The 19,745-nt window shown below is 42.3% G+C and overlaps 1 protein-coding gene across 15 annotated transcripts in view; it reads left to right on the top strand.

The window, feature by feature from the left end:
- Positions 1-13,101, top strand: part of Magi1 (membrane associated guanylate kinase, WW and PDZ domain containing 1) — a 612,663-nt gene extending 599,562 nt beyond the window's left edge. For 11 of the 15 annotated variants that reach the window (XM_048801229.1, XM_048801228.1, XM_048801225.1 and 8 more), the window contains 5 exons: positions 2,745-2,838; positions 2,967-3,027; positions 3,977-4,120; positions 5,250-5,388; positions 9,488-13,101. In XM_048801229.1, the coding sequence (XP_048657186.1) occupies positions 2,745-2,838; positions 2,967-3,027; positions 3,977-4,120; positions 5,250-5,388; positions 9,488-10,239 (1,190 nt within the window). In that variant the 3' untranslated portion in view covers positions 10,240-13,101. Of the gene's footprint in view, positions 1-2,744; positions 2,839-2,966; positions 3,028-3,976; positions 4,121-5,249; positions 5,389-7,463; positions 7,553-9,487 lie in introns of all 15 variants that reach the window. The other 4 variants (XM_048801233.1, XM_048801235.1, XM_048801232.1 and 1 more) reach the window with 1 other exon arrangement.
- Positions 13,102-19,745: the final 6,644 nt, after the last annotated feature.

Raw genomic sequence — 19,745 nt, 5'->3', positions numbered from 1 at the left:
TTTACAGTAGTAATCCTAAAAATGTACCAGTAATATGCTTTTAATATTATAATAATACATACTAAAAGTATGCTAATAATTTTTTTGAGCACTAATGTGTCTGGCACTGTCCCTAATAGTTCCTCTTAGATCATCACTGTACCACTTTCCTTAGATACTTCTGTTATTCTCCTTTGCAGATGAGGAAACCGAGACACTGAAAGTTGAAATGGCTTTGCTCTTGTCCTGTCTAGTGCAGCCTACTATGCAAAGCGAGGCAGTCTGACTCAGAATCTGACCCTTGTAACCATTTGGCTAACCTGCCTCCCAGTAAGCTTGAGGCACAGCCTTTGCCTGACCCAAGGGTCTCAAGTCACACTAGCCCAGTCAATGCTCTGAGGAGTCCATAGGAACAAGGAACCAGACATCTGTGTCCCCTTTGTTTCACCCTTTAGTTCCCAGACTTAGTGGATCACAGGTTCTTCTCCTTCAGAATCTGTAGAAACATTTGTAGAACACATTGTGAGAAACATTGTCCTAAAACATGAATAAGATTCATAAAACTATGCTTTCTACTTACATTTTCTTATTAATCTTGGGCATGGCTATAAGAATCAGGGACTTTTATGGCTGGCATATAAACTGTTAAAATCCTCTTTAACCTTCTCTTGCTGCAGAGAGTTTCCCTAACTTAAAGATGCCCCCATAGCAGTGTAGTGAATGTGTTGAGTGCGGGCTGTGGTCTAGCACTGATGCTATGCGTCTCGCATCCTTTCATCCTGAGAGGACCGATCGATCGGCAGCATTCCCTCGTCCTGGGTGAGAAGAGTCAGGCACACCATTAATGGGTGGAGAAAGAGGGATTTGAATTCTGTGTGAATCTCAAACACATGCTTTTAACCCCTGTGTGTCATGAAAGTAAAGTAACAGGACACCAGACCCGAATTGAGCAGTGTTCTCAAGAAATTAAAATGGAAGAGAGACCACCAGCCATTGGGTGCATAGGAGGTCTCTTATCCCAGGACTGTAGGGGAACAAGGGGTGGGGAGGGGAGTGGAAGAGGGGGAGAGATTACAGGCTTCTTAGTTTCAAGTACTTAAAATATTATCCCATAGAAACCTCCTTATACCCAATGTAGTCAATAAACATCGAAGTACTAGGAAGCATAGAACTCAGGGAATCTTCTAGACCTCATGGTTCACTATTAATTAAATGGGCACTTGCAGACTAATTTTAGAACCTAACAACCACAGTTAGTATTTTCTTTTCTTTCTTTCTTTTCTTTCTTCTTTTTTTATTTTATTTTTTATTTTTATGTGGTGCTGAGAATCAAACCCAGTGCCTCACGCATGCTAGGCAAGCACTCTACCTCTGAGTTACAGCCCCAGCCCCTAGTATTTTCTTGATGAGAAAATAAAAGCCAAGTTCCTAAGAGTCCATTTAAGAATAAATATTAAATGTATGGCTCGCTCCTGGTGGTTGCTACTTACCTTGATTTTAATGGAGAAATTATTAGCAAAAAAGCATATATCTGTTACCATACGAGTGATTAAATTTTAATACATACACATGGATGTGTTATCTAGTTTTTGGTTTTTTTATGATTTTTTTTTCAGATTCTGAGTCTCCAAACTGGTAGAGATTATGAAGTTGCTTATGAATGTGATGAGTGGAGAAGAAATTCAATTTACATAGGAATATAATCCTATTCCTTACTTTAAAGCAGCTTCATGATTTATACAACTTATGTTTATAACTCTGGTTCTTCTAATGCAGGTTTTAAAATTAATCTTTTATGAGTGATACTAGATGGAGATCTGTCAAGAGTTCCATATTTTCACTTGTGCTTTATGAAAAGCAATGAGGAAGAAAGTGCCACAGTCTGGCTGGGCACACAATCACGAGCCACCACACAGCTTGTAGATTCAAACAGCAACTCTTTATTCCCGAACTCACACCAGCCGTCTACAATCACGTTCTGGGGAAATCCACGTTCTCTGCCCAAATCCCCCTCCACTGGGCTTCTATCTCCAAAATATACTGTCTAAATCCCGTGAGAACTCAAGGGGAACTCAGGCAGCAGGATACGCCCTATTCCCAGCAGGAATAATCTTAAACCTTAAACCTGGAACCTAAACCAGGAACGCCCTAATCCTCCTTGGTCCTTGAACAAGGTCACCTACATTCAATGTCACTGCAACATGGGGTACGCTGGCAAGGAAATTGTCATACCTACTTGGCTAATGGCTCCCAGCAAGAAAGGAGATGTTATTTGTGTTTAATAATATGTTAGCTCACTTCTGAATTTAATATTCACATGAGGAAATCAGGCATACTCACCAAATGCTGCTGATAAGTTGCAGGAAATGTTAGCAGGGACATTTATTAGCAGCCTGTACAATCCTGTGAAATACCTCCGGGGCGGCCCAGTGTTTTGATGGATTGCCATCTCTCAGTGGTGGGGAGGAGTCAGACACACCCATGCTGGCTGTAATTTTAGAGCAGCTTTTCCCCTGGCAGACCCTATTTCATTTGAGGGAATGTCTGCTTAGGAGGAGGGTCACAGTGGGGGGCATACATGAGCCACAGCAGAGAAGATCTTAGGATGGTTCATTAAATTCCTGAGTCTTTAGAAATTTGAGTCCAACTAATTGAAATGGGGACAGGGAAGTCAGATTTGTCACTTAGAGACAGGGTTTCTGCTCACCTCCCAGTTGGATGATGTCTTCTCTCAGGCCTTCATTTCTTTATGCTCTGTCCCACAGAGTCCTCAAATGCCACTTTGCTGACCAATGCAGAGAAGATTGCCACCATCACCACCACACACACCCCTTCTCAGCAAGGGGCCCAGGAGACAAGGTCAGCTGAGACTTTGGTTCCTTTTGTTACTTTAAAGGGGGAAAAGGGACCTGTCCTCTCATCATGATGAGACATGTTTTCCGTCTCCCCCTGCATTGCTGTTATATTTATTTCTCTCACTTTGGCAGGAACACCGCCAAGCCAAAGCCGGAATCTCAGTTCGAGTTCAAAGCTCCCCAGGCTACCCAGGTGAGGGTCCTTTCTCCTTTTTTTTGTTTCCTGCATTTTGCTCATTTCCTTCCAACTTTCTGAAGCTGTTTTTACAGGATATTTTTTTGAAGGGCATCCTTAATTTAAAATAAACGTCCTTTTGTGCAATGATTTTCCACATATATACTCGTATTTGCTTGACATATATACTCATATTTGCTTTTATTTTACTACCTTTGAAAAAATATTCTAACATATGCTTTGGTAGGGAGAGAAAAATAAGACCAAAATACTGAAAAGCTGTCACAAGGATCAGTGGTCGGAGAAAAAGCAAAGCATCTAATAACTGTTTGCAAAATCATAGTTCTTCAAGAAAATCTCTTTTTGTTGTTGTTGTTGTTAAGGTGGTTTTGGGGACTGTGGATTTCAGGTGAGAGCCAGGATACCTGCCTCTCAAGAGGGTTAGCAAGTGAAACAAATCTGGGAACCACTGGGTGATGCCGAGATAAATAAGTTTCTTTTCTGCTGGCCTCTGTGGACCCTTCAGTAGTCCGTTTGTGGTCTTGCCCACACAGAATGGGAACCACTCCCCAGACTGCAGAGGTTGGCATAGACACAGTGCTAGTGGTAGACCCTGGCGCTTCTCAGGCCAGGTTCAAGGAAGCTGAACATCCAGCCACAAATGGATGGTATCATGTGATGAAGAAGCTTCCTGCCCTAAATGCAGATTGCAACCCTCCTAGTTGAATTTTAATATGTGCATAGGTATAAGCATGATCCTAAGTGTTTCAAATTCTGGATTTCCAACTTCTGATATTAATGAAGATTAATGAGGATGACTAATAAGCACTTAAGAGTCACTAAGAGAGGACTAGAGACTGTGCCTTTCGGCCAAATCAACATGACATGGAATGTTTGGGAAGATATGAGAAAAACATGTGTGGATAGCAGTTCTACCTGAATGACTGCATTTAATTTCTTTAAATAGGAGCAAGATTTTTACACTGTGGAACTGGAAAGAGGAGCCAAGGGATTTGGCTTTAGTCTTCGAGGGGGTCGAGAATATAACATGGACCTCTATGTTCTGCGCTTAGCAGAGGATGGTCCTGCAGAAAGATGTGGAAAGATGAGGGTAAGTAGGAAAAGGAGGCTGGAGTAGATGTGAAGAAGCATCTGCAGTGACTTACGTTTTTACTGTTGTTGTTTGTTTTTAGATATACATAACAGTAGGGTGTATTCCGACATGTTATACATACATGGAATTCAATCCATTACAATTTTGATTCCATTCTCATAGTTGAATATGATGTGGAGTTTCACTGGTCATGTATTCATATATGTGCATAAGAAAATTATGTACGATTCATTGTCTTTCCTATTCCCATTCCCCCTCCGTCTAATCCAATAAACTTCTATACGTCCCCTGTACCCTCCCTTGTTATGGGTTAGCATCTGCACATCAGAGAGGACATTCAGCCTTTGGTTTTTTGGGACTGGCTTATTTCACTTAGTAGGATAGTCTCCGGTTCCATCCATTTACCAGCAAATGTCATGATCTCTCTCTTCTTTATGGCTAATATTCCATTGTGCATATATATCACATTTTCTTTATCCATTCATCCATAGAAGGACACCTAGGTTGTTTCTGTAGCTTGGCTATTGTGAGTTGAGCTCCACTAAACATTCATGTGGCTATGTCACTGTAGTATGCTGATTTTAAGTCCTTTGGGTATATAAACGAGGAGTGGGATAACTGGGTCAAATGGTGGTTCCATTCAAAGTTTTCTAAGAAATCTCCATACTGCTTTCCAGAGTGGTTGCACCAATTTGCAGTCCCACCAGCAATGTATGAGTGAACCTTTCCCCTCACATGCTCGCCAACATTTATTGTTACTTGTATTCTTTTTTTTTTGAAAAACATTTTTAAGAGAGAGAGAGAGAGACAGAGAGAGAGAGAGAATTTAATTTATTTTTTAGTTTTCGGCGGACACAACATCTTTGTTTGTATGTGGTGCTGAGGATCGAACCCGGGCCGCACGCATGCCAGGCGAGCGCGCTACCACTTGAGCCACATCCCCAGCCCTGTTACTTGTATTCTTGATAATTGCCATTCTGACTAGAGTGAGATGGAATCTCAGAGTAGTTTCAATTTGCATTCTTCTAATTGTTAGAGATGTTAAACATTTTTTTCATATATGTGTTGACCATTTATATTTCTTTCTTTTTATGACTCTCGCTATGTTCTACTCCTACCATGGCAGATTGGTGATGAAATTCTAGAGATCAATGGCGAGACCACCAAAAACATGAAGCACTCTCGGGCCATTGAACTGATTAAGAATGGTGGCCGCAGAGTTCGTCTGTTTCTGAGGCGGGGAGACGGCTCGGTCCCGGAATATGGTGGGTCAAACTATGAAAACATTCCTTCCTTCCCTGGCATGACTCCATGACTCTGTCTCCAGAACGGCAGCAGGAAAGTCCTTTCTGTCTCCCCATTCACCAGTGTCTTACAGCCTCTCGCACCATGTGATTATTTGCTTCGCTTGTTCTGAAATCTCTCCACATTTCATCTTTTTGCTTGCTTCTGTGGACTGGGGCAAGGCCTAGGACAAGATCTTTAGAGCCCCCTTTCTGATAATCAGAGAGAACATTTTGTCTAGTCCGACCAAGAGCGAAGGAATGTTTGTTTGAACTGTGCCAAACTGTTTCTCAGATCCAATTGTTAGCACAAAATGACTCTATACTCCTTTTAAGAAGCAGGAAAGCAGGTTTCCTGAGTGATATGATGAGGCACAAATATATATATTTTTTTTTTCTTTTTTTTTTTTTTTTTTTTTTTTTTGGTTACTTGATGTCTTTATTTAAGAGGCGTGAAATTTCAAGATGATTTGGGGGCTTTGCTCACCTCCTAGATGCTCTGCGTCCAAAAATTCTCCATCCCTCCACTGGTCTTTGACCCCAAATCAGACCACCTGAGCCCACTACTGTCAAACGAACAAAAACTGTTGACATATTAGCCATATGTTTTTAAGTGATGAAGGACGAAATAGATTCCCAGTGCTCATCATGAGGGAAACATGTTACTATACCTTTCCTATGAGGAAAGCCAGGTTATACGTAGAGTTCCTTTGTCATATCTTTAGACATGATTTGAGTAGATGGCAATGATCTTTACCTAGCTTAGTGTTCTGATGGCAAAATATTGTATATTGTAATAATTCTGTCCTATTTATTTGAGATTCTTGTTTAAAATTTAAAAAAAGAGAAAAAAAAAAAAGCTATGCCCTAGATGTAGGGCTTTTTTTTCCCAACCAAAGGTCTACAAAAGTTTCTATAGAAACTGTAATCGAATGATCCCCATATACATTGGTCCCCTTTATTAGGGATTTATCTGTTATCACCCTCTTTTCTGAAAGTCACTCTGCACAATTCCCAGTTGCATTTTTGGACTTCCTTGATGAGATCCTTCATTCAGATGTAGCTCAAGGAGGGGAACAGCTCCCGTGCAGGCAGCTTCCCCTGGTGTTGGACATGGGTACAGGTACACAATATGAGGGATCCGAGGGAAGGGGGGAGGGTGGGTTTCAGACAAGGCCCCTTTAGGCCCGGCCAACCACAGGGGGAAGTTCATGACGACATTCAGATGACATGGCTGCGTACTGTACTAAACTTCTGACTGTTAGGTGTATTGATGCCACTGAAGCTGTGTAACATTGTCTTCCTTTTCTGTCTTCCCTATGCCTTCTGTCGGATGTGATATTTCATTTGAGAGTCATCGTCAGTAACCTGTGTACCTTCTCCAAACCTATGTCTGTTGCACTGAGGATGAAAATCCAACACTAACAAATGTTCTTTGGGCTAAAAATAATAATAATAAAGATCATTTAAATACATGGTTTTCCAAAAAGGGTTGAACATTGCCAGGGTTGTGCTGCTGTAATGTTTCCATGCGTCATCTGGACTAAACCTCTCTAATTCTATTGATTAGAGTCACAAATGGGTTATAATATGTTAAGTTCCAATATTTTTCTGACTTGATTGGAACCTGCTTCTCTGTGAGGCTATTTTTGTAATGAGTTTTTGTACTTAATTTAACTGCCGCGGTCTGGGAGGGGGGGTTGGGGAGGGACTTTGTTCTTTTGTTGTTTATTGTTAATGCTCTCCTATGCCAGCCTGTCATTGTTCCAGTTGTTTGAAAAAAAAAAAAAAAGGATGCATTCATTGTCTGGGTTCTCAAGTCATCTTATGGCTGTCTAAAGACGTACGTCATGTTCCAATTGCGGTCTCTGCAGCCTTATTTGAGTGTTGCCTTAGACTGTCTGACTGGACAAATAAACTCTCTTTGCCCTATGTTAACAAATACAGATTTTTTTTCTTTCCTCCTTGTTATAGGGAATCTAAATGTTCAACTTTTTCTCTTTCTCTCTTTCTCTTTCTCTCTGACTGTTCTTGGTGCTGGGCCCTCCCTTCTACAGCGATGATACCTCCTAATATCGCTGCATGTATGAGAAATGAAAAGCTCGGGGAGGCTTGCTTCTACCTTATGGGCCATAATCAAACTACGGTTTGTAGCTCAATCAATACTAGGTGTTTCTGTGCTGTGGCCTAATTTCCTCATTGCTTCTGCTTAGCTCTATTTTGATATGTTTGGCAATTCATTCTGAGCACCCTGCGTTCTTGGAATTGTAAGTACACCGCTGACCCCTGTTGAAGTGTTGCTCTCCCTTGTCTTGAAAGTAGGCATAAGATTTCAAGGTTAGATTCAGAATAGTGATCTGAGGACCTTCCCTTACCCAAATGTCAGATGACTTTTGTCTTCGTTCTGATAGTCCACCCAGCATTTAGAAAGAATGAACCTTATACCACAGAGCTGTCACCCAGATAGATAGGGCTTTGCCAGATGGGAAGAGATTCCCCCATTCTTCAGGTATCTCTGGCATTCTACAGCCTAGGGGCCAAATCCTGACCACAGCCTGTGTCTGTAAGTAAGATTTACTGATGCATAGCTACACACCCATTTCTGTTTTGTGTTGCCTGTGCTTTTGCCCTACAGTGGCTGGTTTGAACAGTTGCAACAGAGACTGTGGTCCAGAATATTTACTACCTGGCCTTTTAGAAAAACTTTGCTAATCCCTGCTTTAGGTTATGTACCTGCTTTTGCTAAAAGCCATGCTGGGTGTTGGAAGATCTTTCATGAAACATATTAATTGCTGAATAGAGACCTGGCTGCCTCATGAAAGATCTTTTAAGAGCCCCAGTGATTCCCTCCTCTCTGTCACATGGGTCTCCCCTCCCTACTGCAACACAATATTTTAGGCTCCTGGAATTTGTTGCGTTTAGTTGCAACAAAGCATCCCTGGGCTCTCATAAATTCATGATGCTGCCCTACTTTTAAACCTATAGACATCTTGGTGGTATAAGAAGCAGTCTATAATAGTGAGATCCATTATGCCATATTCATACATGCGTATAATTTGATCACTCTCCTTCCCCAGTCATGTATAATTATAATGTACCAATTTCAAAAGGAAAAAAAAAAAGGAGCAGTCCAGTGGCTCCACAGTTCCTCCATATTGTTATGACTGCTTCATATATCATACAGAAAAACTGCCTTTAAACTTAAGGATTTTGTGAGCCCTGTCTAATTGCAAATGTGTAATTAACCACCTCTTTCCCCGCTTCCTTTTATCTACCAGAAAACTCTGCATTTGAAAGATGGGTCCTTATTTTTGAATTTACCCAAAGTAGACAAAATAGTTGAAGAGCACACACAAAAGTATAGTTCAGTGGCCCCTCAAGTGCATGTGACATTTGCCAATCAGCACCTGGCCATTATGCTGCTGCCACAATCCCCTTTGCTCAACACTTTGGATTATTGTTTTAAAGTATAAATATGCTTTGCATATGGTAAAAATACATGAATCCTGAGTGTGTGATGCATTGTAGTTTTCACCTCTGTGTGCACACATTTAGGTCACCACTCAGATAAGCCATAGACTACTTCTGTCCCCCAAGAAGCTTCCTATGCCCCTCCAGGTCAATGTCCTAGATTGTTTTTAAGCAAATCAAAACAAGCATTCTTTAAAGGAAAGGAGATTTTCTTTCTTGGGGGCAGTGTAGGGTGGGGAAGAGGAAAAGGGTTGGTAGATGGGGAGGAGAGAGGCAGGGGGATAGGTAAGGGGGAGAAATTTGGGTACCTGTAGACAGACTACCTGGGGTGTGCCTTTAAAGACTAAAGTCATGCCTGATTTAATAAATTCTTTAATGATCTATCTGGGGTATCAAAAAGAGCCAGATGCTGAAAGCCACAAGTACTAGTTGGTAACCCTAACTAGTTGCAGTTTACATAACGTAACCAAGACTCAGTTGGCTTTGACTCTGATGGCTTTTAACAGTTGTTTGTTTGTTGTGACTAATGAGTCGAGCACGGGAGGGAGCGGGGACTGGACCATGCAGGTCCTCCCTACCTAACTGGGCCTCTCCTCTCTCTTTCTCGCAGACCCCAGCAGCGACCGGAACGGCCCCTCCGCCGGTGCACAAGGCTTTCCGGAAGTGAGGGCCGGACCGTCCGGCCGCCAGCACCCATCATTGGAGTCCAGTTACCCACCCGACGTTCACAAATCATCACCACATGGGGAGAAGCGGGCACACGTGAGAGACCCAAAAGGCAGCCGAGAGTACAGCAGACAACCCAATGAACACCACACCTGGAATGGAACTTCCCGAAAACCCGACGGCGGGGCCTGCCGACCCAAGGACCGGGCGCCCGAGGGACGCCGAGACGCGCAGGCCGAGCGGATGGCGACCAACGGGCCCAAGAGGAGGTCCCCGGAGAAGCGCCGGGACGGCACGCGCAGCGCCGACACCACCCTGGAGAGGAGGGAGAAGCCCGAGAAGAGGCGGGAAGGGTCTCCCGAGCGCCGGCGGGAGCGGTCCCCCACGCGCCGAAGGGACAGCTCGCCCAGCCGGCGGCGGCGGTCCCTTGAAAGACTCCTGGATCCCAGAAGGTCCCCGGAGCGAAGGAGAGTGGCCTCGCCCGAGAGGAGGGCCAAGTCCACCGATCGGAGACGGGCCCGGTCCCCCGAGCGCCGCCGAGAGCGTTCGCTGGACAAAAGGAGCCGAGAGGACCGAGGTGGCCACCGCGAGCGGGAAGAGGCGACTCTGAAACAGGAAGTGGGCAGAAGTTCCAGAAATCCCCCGGAGCAGAGGAGGCGACCTTATAAAGAATGTAGCACCGACCTCAGTATCTGAGACTTGACACGCATTCCAACCTTTACCATGTCAAAGGTTCTAAGAGGAAGGTCACAAACCTGAAATAATTTAGTTTTCTTACCTTAGGAAGCATCTCTGACACCTGGTGATCCTATGAATAGCTACAAACATTTTATGCATTTGAGATCTTCTAAGAAAAAAAAATTATATATGAAAAGTCTTGTGCCTGATGTATAAATATTAAAGAAAGTATTTTTAAATGCATACTTTTTTTTGGAAATTATTTGCCAAATACTGGCCCAAAGGGATATAGATTTTGTTTCTATAGAAAGCGTAGAATTGTCAAGAATTTTTTTTCCCTTTTTTTTTTTTTCTTTGGGCAATCTTTTTCTCTCCTGTTAAAATGGGGCGGTTGGTCATGTTTCTCTTTAAGGACGGGAAATTATTAAGTTTAATTAATGATCGAGACTGTTATATAGTGATGTAGTGCTATACTGTAGACAGGAGTTTTTCTTCAAAGCAAAAAGGCAAACTTCTATTTGTAAAAACTGAGGACCTCTTGGGATGGATTAGGATTGCCAATGATCCTAAAATTAAGCAAACTGTAATGACAAGACTACTATTGCAAATGAAGGATATTTATAGCTTTTTTAACTGCGGCAGCACAAAGAAATTTTTTTTTTTTTTTTTTTGTCCTTGGGTTAGAATTGATTCGAAACAGTTTGTACTCTCTCTGGCCCAGGAAGGCACAGAGACAAGAAGGTTGGCCGCCATTACCCAAACACAGCCTAAGCACAGATTGTCAGGTTCATTAGCATCTCCCCCGTGGAATAAGATCTCATTTAAGGCAGTTCCATGGCAACCTTACTCAACTACTAGAAGGAACAGACAACCTACACCTGTGTTGTCTGGCCGGTGGTCTGATTTGAAGCTGAATATTTGATGGAATGTAGGACAGTGTGCTGGGTATGAGGGAGACATAAATATCACCACCACGATGAAAAGTATGGCCCCCTTTTTTGCATAGCCCATGATTGCCCTTTGCCAAATTAGGGAGGAAGGAGTGACCTTTGGTGGATGAAATTCTCTTTTGAGAATTTAAAGAAATGACAGCTGGGGCTGCTCATTCATAGAAATGCCAATTGCACTTTGAAACCATAAAGTTTTTAGGTTGGTCAAAGGGGAAGCAAGGAAGTGATCCCAGTGGTTCTAGTCCTGGTTGGGAAACCTCTGCCCTCATGACCCTGTCCTTTAGTCTTTGGACAGCAGAACAAAAACAATGATTTTTCTTTTTTAAAAGACCCATTCTTCCTGAAACCCTCAGGTGGTGTGGTTGGGTCGGCTGTAGCCCCAGGATGTGGTTTAAATGGATTACTGCCTAGCTGAGCCAAAACGTTTGCTTGTACCTGTTGGACCACTACAGCAAACCGCTGCTTACAGTGCATTGTGTATTTCTGTAGTACTGTTTTGCATTTTCCGTACAGACACAAAACTTTGCAAGTCAATCACTGTTGTTCCCATGGTACTGTATTGAAAAAAGAAAAAAGATTAAAAAAAAAAAAAAAGACAGCCAGCCAATCATTGTGTGTACAGAGTTAAAAATTGTAATTAATAGAGCCTGTTGAAAAAAAAAATGTTGCCTTTTTTTCTTGTATAAAAGAGAATTTATGACAAAAATTTAGCTGTGAGGAATGTGATATGTGTTTATATTTCTGAATATGAACAAATTGATTCATGGGGATATATTTTAATGTAAACTAAATCAGGTATGTAAAGTTGTTTTAAAATGGGAGACTATATAAGTAATTCTCTAAAGCTTTAGTTGGTTTGGGATATCATCATTTCTTCCATGGTGAGCCTGCTTGTGAATTATTAAGCACTTGTTTGCATTCTCTGTTCTTCACTCATTTATTTCTTACAGTGTGCTATGGACTTAATGCTCTTTCTGTATTGATGAAAAGCAGTATGTGGGCCAATCTTTTTATAAAACACTATGCATATATAAATATTACATTGTTCATAGCTTTATTTGATTTATGGGTTTATACACAACACTAGAATGAATAGCTATAGTAGTGTGGACATTTACAAAACAAGTTCCTTTCCTGGAACAGAAACAATGTACATTCTGTAGCTAAAAAGGAGGGGAAAAGTCTGTGGATGCTATTTTTATTATCCGAGTTTTCCATGCAAAGCTTACATTGAGCTGTAGGAGGAAGACTGAGGAAGAGTACAACTGAATAATGATGTTTTTTTCCGTCAATTTCCTAAGAGCCAACTTGGAGATTTTATTCCTAAGGCTGCAGTGCTAGGATTTTTCTCACTAGTTCTAGCACAACCTGAGATGTTAAATGACTGACACTCTCATTTGGGGTCCAGGGTTTTAAATAATTGAAATCAAGGTGCATTTTTGGAGTGTATCCTTAAGTTAACATCTTGACTGTCTTGCTTGTTGTAAGAGATATTTGATGTGTTAAAAATCTGTGCTACCGCCCCAGCTTGTTTCAGTTCATGAGGACTTTTGGTGTGGTAATTTCACCTTAGTTCCACACATCAGATTTGCTTTGAAAATATTGTACTGTACAGGGACTATGCATTAAGCAGAAAGATATAGTTTTCTTTGAACTACTGTAACCTTAAATTGGAAACTGATTCTTGTGAGCCTACTTTCCCTAACCCCCCACTCCATGTAAATGTGTTGATGAGCGATGATGGATGAGAATTTTGTATGACTTATACCATTTAGGAATTCCCCTCCCTCTTTTACACAGTTGATGCCTGAAAGAATGTTGGGGAGCAGAGTCAACACCCTACTTGTATTTTTTAAGTTTCTTTTGTGAAAGATTTTTTAATGCATTTTTACTGTAAAAATACATGGAAATGTATGCATTCCATAACCACTATTGTTTCTGGATTGATATCTTCCTTGTCTCCTCATTGTTTCAGATATATCAGGGTCAAATAATGAGTGGAGGGTGCCTGATTCAAACTCCCTGAAATACCATTCTGTTGAGAAAGGAGTTATGTCTTTGAGGTAGAAAAGTGCTTTGCCAGTCTGGCACCGTGGTGCACGCCTGTCATACCAGCTACTCTGGAGGCTGAGGCAGGAGTAATCTCAAGTTCAAAGCCAGCCTCAGCATAAGTGAGGCCCTAAGCAACTCAGTGAGACCCTGTCTCTAAATAAAATACCAAGTAGGGCTGGGATGTGGCTCAGTGATGGAGTGCCCCTGAGTTCAATCCCCAGTAAAGCTGCCTCCGCCAAAAAAAAAAAAAAGAAGTGCCTTGCTATTCAAAGTGTCATCTGTGGATAAGCTGCCTCATGGAGAGTTTGTTAGAAATGTACAATCTCTAACCCCACTCCAGACCTACAGAGTCAAAATGTGCATTTGGCAAGATCCTCAGCTAACTCATATGCATATGAAAATTTGAACAGCATGGTATAGCATAGAACCTTGGCTCTAAAGCAAATTGTGCCAAGCCAAGAGCTTCATCACTTCCTGTGAGATGTTTGGGAAGGTTTCTCCGCCATTTTTAGCCTCCTTTCCTCATCTTTAGAGTGGCAAATCTCATAGAGTTGGCAAGAATAAGTGCAAAGTGTTCAGCACACCTCTGGCACTCAGATCCTCTGTAAACACTAAAACATTTTTACTGAGGGTTCTCTGTACAGCAATGAGTATTGTACTCTTTCCTTTGTCCTGGCTTGTCAATCAAAATGAAGAAATATATTTTGTCTATTAAAATGAGGAAGAAAGCCTTTTATTTTAATTTAAAATTAACAAATAGTAAGGCTCATGCTACTTCACAGGTATAATTATGCTTGCCATTGTTTTGAAATAACAAGCCAAAATGCGATGCTCTGAAAGTCAACACCAAAATAGTCTCAGAGCAGACTTGGGGAGGTAGATATATAAGTGGAGTTAGACAAACTCCCACATCACACTAGATGAGAAAGCTAGTTCATTAGCATACAATTTAACACCCATCCAGGTTGATTGTGTAGTTGGAAGTAACTCAATTTCCTCCACAGTCTGGTTGGTTTCTTTGTGTGGCTTAGTGGTTGGGGTTTTCCTAAGCTGGTGGACACTCAAAGGGGTATTGTGTTTTAATAGTAGGCCCATCTCTTTGACTTTATTTTGTCACTGACATGGTAATTATGGACACTGCTCACTTCCCTGAGAATCTCTTTTGTTAAAGATGGCATCTAGAAATGGTCCCTGGCTCAGCCAAACAATTGAAAGTATTTCTAAAGCCCTTTCGTGGACAAATCCTTTGCCTGCCATAAATAGCCATAGTAAAATGAGTGTGCTGAATGAGGCTTCATTATAGCTGTCAGGGTTTTTTTTGTGTTTTTTTTTTTTTTTCCTGCGGGTAGGCAAACTGAGACCACCTTTGATGATCTGCATTAATCCTGAAAGGGAGAACCTTTTACATTCCTCCAGGTGATGTTTGTTTTGTTTTGATTTTATGGTGAGGCAGCAAGGTCAGCATTACGGGTGTTGAGCCCAAAGAGATCCAAGTACTTTGGGAACACACATGACTATGGCTTGCAAGAAGGGAATTGACCAAGCTCAGTTTTTTTCCTGCAAGTGATTTGGGGTATATTTTACAGGGTGGTCCTTCTATGAAACACTGTGACTAGTTCCCCCCCCCCAACTATGTCTCTGTGCATGATGGATAGAGGTCATTGTGGGGGGCTGTGGGAACAGAAGGGGTGCAGCTACATGACATTAGCGCACACATTAAATTTACTGAATCCAAAGCAAAAGACCTCTTTGAAAGCATATGGAGCAGGGTGCGGTGGCGCACACCTGTAATCCATGCAGCTTGGGAGGCTGAGGAGGAAGATCTCAAGTTCAAAGCCAGCCTCAGCAAATGGGAGACCCTAAGCAACTCAGTGAGCCCTTTCTCTAAATAAAATACAAAATAGAGCTGGGGATGGGGCTCCATGGTCAAGTACCTCTGAGTTTAATCCCCAGAACCCATAATAAAAGAAAAGAAAGAAAGCATATGGATTTGAGCAACGTGATTTTTACTTTTGCATTTTGTGGTAAAATACTCAAGTATTGCAGGTGACTCTGCCTTTCACTGCATTTGAACTGAAAGTGTTCCTTGTCATGTCCCTGGAGAAAATAACAAAGTCATTGTCTACACAACCTGCAGCTTTAAACATCTCCCCAGTAAGTGCTCATAAGTATATCCTTCAGGGAATAAATTCTTTCAGTCTCCTAGAATCATAAAAAGAAAGATTGCTAATTCCTATGTGTGTAGTTAGACTTGTGTCTCAATTTTGTCCACACATGTTTATTGAAGACCAACTCTATGCCAGGTATATGGTGGGACTGGCAATCCTGGTTCCCACTCTGGAGAGCTTATAGTTTGGTAGGAGAAGAAAACACATAAACATAAGCACGTCCCCAGGGCACAGGGGCCTAGGGCACTCATTAATAGGAGATTTAGCCAGATTGAGGAAAATTGGAATTCAGCTGAGACCAGAAGGAAGAGAAGGGGTTAACTGGGAACAGAAGTAGCACATGGTGCAGGCTGAGGGAGAAGCCAAGAGGTGAGGGAGTGTGGTCCAAATGGAAGGATCAGGCCACAGTGCGCCGGGCCAGCTTGTCATCAATTTCAGACTTCAGTAGAGGAGACCACCAAAGAGGTTTTAGGGGACCTCTATCCAGGTATGTGTGGGGTGGGGTGGGGATGACTAGGCCAGGTCTAAGTGAAAAAGATGGCCTCAGACTGGAGGTGGGGGTGTTGAGTCTAGAAAGGCCCAGGACTATGTTTGCTATCTTTGTGTGTGTGTGCTTGATTATTATTTTTTATTTATATATGACAGCAGACCGCATTACAATATGTTTGCTATCTTTTAAAAATAATTTGTTTTCTTTCCTATATAAACCCTACTTCTCTTCACTATACCTTTATTAATACTTACAGAATCTTTCTACTTTACCTAATTTCTTCTGTTAGATAAGATCATTTACAATTCTATCTGGTTTTCTCTGGTCTTAAAAACCACCTTCTTTTTTTTTTTTTAACATCCAGGAATCAGATCTTGTCATCTTATTTTGCTTTTTTCTTTTCTTTTGAGGTTGGCCACAACTTTCTCAAGCTGCAGGAGGCTGTTTAGTTTTACCCAACCCTGCCCAGACATGCCTGCATTTTAAGAGTTAAAAGTGGAACCACTCCTATAACACCCCAGGTTAAAAAGCATTGCTTTTTTTTTTTTTAACAAAACTAATGCTCATGAGGCTGAGGCAGGAGGATGGCATGTTCAAAGCTAGTCTCAGCAAAGGTGAGGCGCTAAGCAACTCAACAAGACCCTGTTTCTAAATGAAATACACAATAGGGCTGGGGATGTGGCTCAGTGGTTGAGTGCCCCTGAGTTCAATCCCAGGTACCCACCGCCCCCCCCAAAAAAAAAACCTTAATGCATAAAAAAAAAAACTTGTAATAATAGTCAAGCATTTTAGGTGAATATAAACTAAAAGGTGGCATCCTCCCTAACCACCAGTTGACTCTGATTCTCAGAGGTAAATATTACCAACAACTGGGGTCATGACATTTCTGATCCTTCTCTGTGTGTGTGTGTGTATGTGCGTGTGTGTGTGTAGCCTAGTTATTAGTTTTTAGTGGGCCATTAGCACTTATTTCATGAAATTTTTCTGTATCTTGTACATTGTGGATGGTTTTCCGTGTTAGGAGCATGTGTGTATACACATGTCCATATACATTCATAGACAGACATACACACATTGAAATATAATCTCATGGAATATCGTCTCCTTTATTGCCAATCTCTGCCTCTCAGTTTCATGCATACTCTTCCTTATTCTGATGCCAGCCTTTCCTCTTGCACACCTACAGATTCTCCTCCCTGCAGAAGCCAAAGCCATTCTTTTAAAATACCCAGTGAGGTTCCTGATACTCACCAGTTCCACTCCAGCCTCTCTGCTCACTCCCAGCCTTAGGGGCTCTGGCCTAGCTAACCCACCCTGCGGTGCTCTTTCCCACATACCATGGCTGGCTCTCTGCCTTTCGTCAAGTCTTTGCCTAAATCTCTTTCCCACGTGTCCTGCTCTGCCCACCCTATTTAACAATGGCACTTTGATTCCCGTCTTCCACAGCACTTCCCACCATCTAACCTGCTCTAATTGATGGACTTTCCTATTGTCTCCACTGCTGATCACCTGTCCCCATTCTCTGCAAAGAGGGTCAGCTTTCTACACGTGGCAACCTCTGCAGCCACACTAGCCCTGCTCTAAGAAGGGCCCCTTGCCTGATTTAATTCTCTGCTGTCACAGTCTTGAATTCTTCACTATTTTTGAACAAGGAGCCCCGCATTTTCAATTTACACTGGTAGTGCAGTTTGTTGCTGACTTTCTAGAAGGCAAACTGTTGAAGGGCAAGAATCTTCTTGTAAGCCCCGGAGGGCAAGGATCTTTGTTCTCATCTCTCCTGAATTCCAAGGTCCTGGAGCAATGCCTGCCGAATAGTTGGTGCTGAGCAGATCTAAAGTACTCTGCTTCTCTCAATAGCTGCATATTCTGCCGTTGACCACAATTTATTTAACTCTTCCCTTATGGACCTGCAGCAGTTATTACAAAAATATGTTTCAGTGAACACTTATAACTTGGTATTTTTGAATGGTGTGGTTTGAATACTTTTGAAGGGATAAACTGTGACTCCTGGTTTGTTTTTATTTCTGATGACACTTATATTATTGAGGATTTGCATGCTTTCATTGGAAACAGCTGTTTTTAGCAAAGTACTTACAGGCTCTAGGACTCTTTCCCATCAAATGGGGGCTTGCAAGCACAGCTTAACTGCTAGACCAATGGTTCCTGGCCTCAGGTGCTCATTGAGATCACCTGGGGAACTTTGGAAGCGCTGATTACCTGGGCCCACTCCCAGATGTTGTAATGTAACTCTAGATTTACAAAAGGTCCCAGGTGGTTCAATAGGCAGCCATCTTTATCCTCATGGACGAAGAGGCATTGCATGGAATGCTTCGTTGCTCTGTCATTTCTCTGCAGAGCATCTGCTCTTGCCTCTGTGAGCTTTCCACAGAGCCGTGGTTCAAAGGGAAGATGGTTTCAAATTATTATCTCAAACTTTCTTACTTGTATGAGGTTATTAGCCAAATATAAACCTAATGGTCATGTATCAGCTGGGAATTCAGTCTTATACTCCTGTTACCACTGAATTTATTCAGTACTAAAGATAATCACGAGACCCCCTCCATTCTCAAGGGACCAGAACATTCCACTAACTTCTTTCCCTGAAATTCTCTTGGGGAGTATTTAAAGCTCCTCTTTAAATGGTACATGTGGTCTGTTAAAACTCAAGGAGGATAATGAGCAATTAGCAGTCATAAGGAAGCAAGAGGATTTTCTGGCAGTTTCCAAACTATTTCTGATGCTTCTCCCCTCCCCAGCCTCCACCTGGGCCTACTTTAAGCAGGCGACTTTGAGCTGAAAAATGTGTTATGATGACTGAATGAGTCGAGTGTGACATTCCTATGACCAAAATAACACTCGAGCTTTAAAATTCGAGGAGAGAAATATTCTTGGGAAAGTGCCACTGGTAATAAATGCAACTCACCTAGAAGCTCTGGTGTGAGCCTAAGAGATTCTCACGTTGGTCCAGGCCAGAGGCCCAGAACCATCATGGATCTGACTGGTCCTAACTCAGAATCAAAGGAGAACTCGAGAATCAACATTCAAACTAATCCTCAAGTCTGGAACTAGATAGCATCTGTTTTCCTCTGGCTGCGGAATGTGGCAGAACTGGTGACAATTTCCTCTTTCCAACTTATGAATTTGACCGTCTTCCCTGTATCCTCCTCTTCCAGAAGGGGATTTTATGAGGCAGAATCTCACTTCTCCCTTGGAAATGACAGCTGAGATGAGGTAACTGTTTCCTTTACCTCCTGAAAACAGAGCTCAGTCCAATGCAGTTTGTTAGCAAATATGTGCTGAGCATTTGCTAGTTCCTAGGCATGGTGCTGGGTGCATGTGTCAAGCATCAACGAAACCCCCCGCCTTCCTGGAGTTGAGAGTTTGGCAGGAAAACCAGACGTTGCATAATTGACTTAACTTGTGGTAAGAGCTATGGAGGTGCATGTGGTGTCCTTGAGTGTCTACAAGAAGGGGACTTCATCTGGATGGTGCAAAGAAGAGTGGTAAAGGGGAAGAAGAGCTTTCTAAGATGAGAGCAAGAGTTGGGTAAAACCCTCACCACAAAGGGGGGACGGCTTATTTCTGGGGTGAAGGGGAAGCTGCTGGTATTAAAACCCCAGCAAGCCCAGGGAGGAAGACAGAAGCAAGACCTGAAACGTGGCTGAGAGCTTTAGGGGGAAAGACCCACTCCCTCTTTCCATCAAGGAAGAAAAGAGAGACTTAGAGGAGCAATTTATAGGGGACCAAGTTATTCCCCTCCCCCAATGCCAAAATAACTCCCACGGAGCCAGGTGCAGTGGTGCATGACTGTAATCCCAGCGGCTCCGGAGGCTGAGGCAGGAGAATTGCAAGTTCAAAGCCAGC

The sequence above is a fragment of the Marmota marmota genome, unplaced genomic scaffold (genome assembly GCF_001458135.2).
Source record: "Marmota marmota marmota unplaced genomic scaffold, marMar, whole genome shotgun sequence".
NCBI classification, from domain to species: Eukaryota; Metazoa; Chordata; class Mammalia; order Rodentia; family Sciuridae; genus Marmota; species Marmota marmota.
This window is presented reverse-complemented; position numbering and strand designations above follow the sequence as displayed.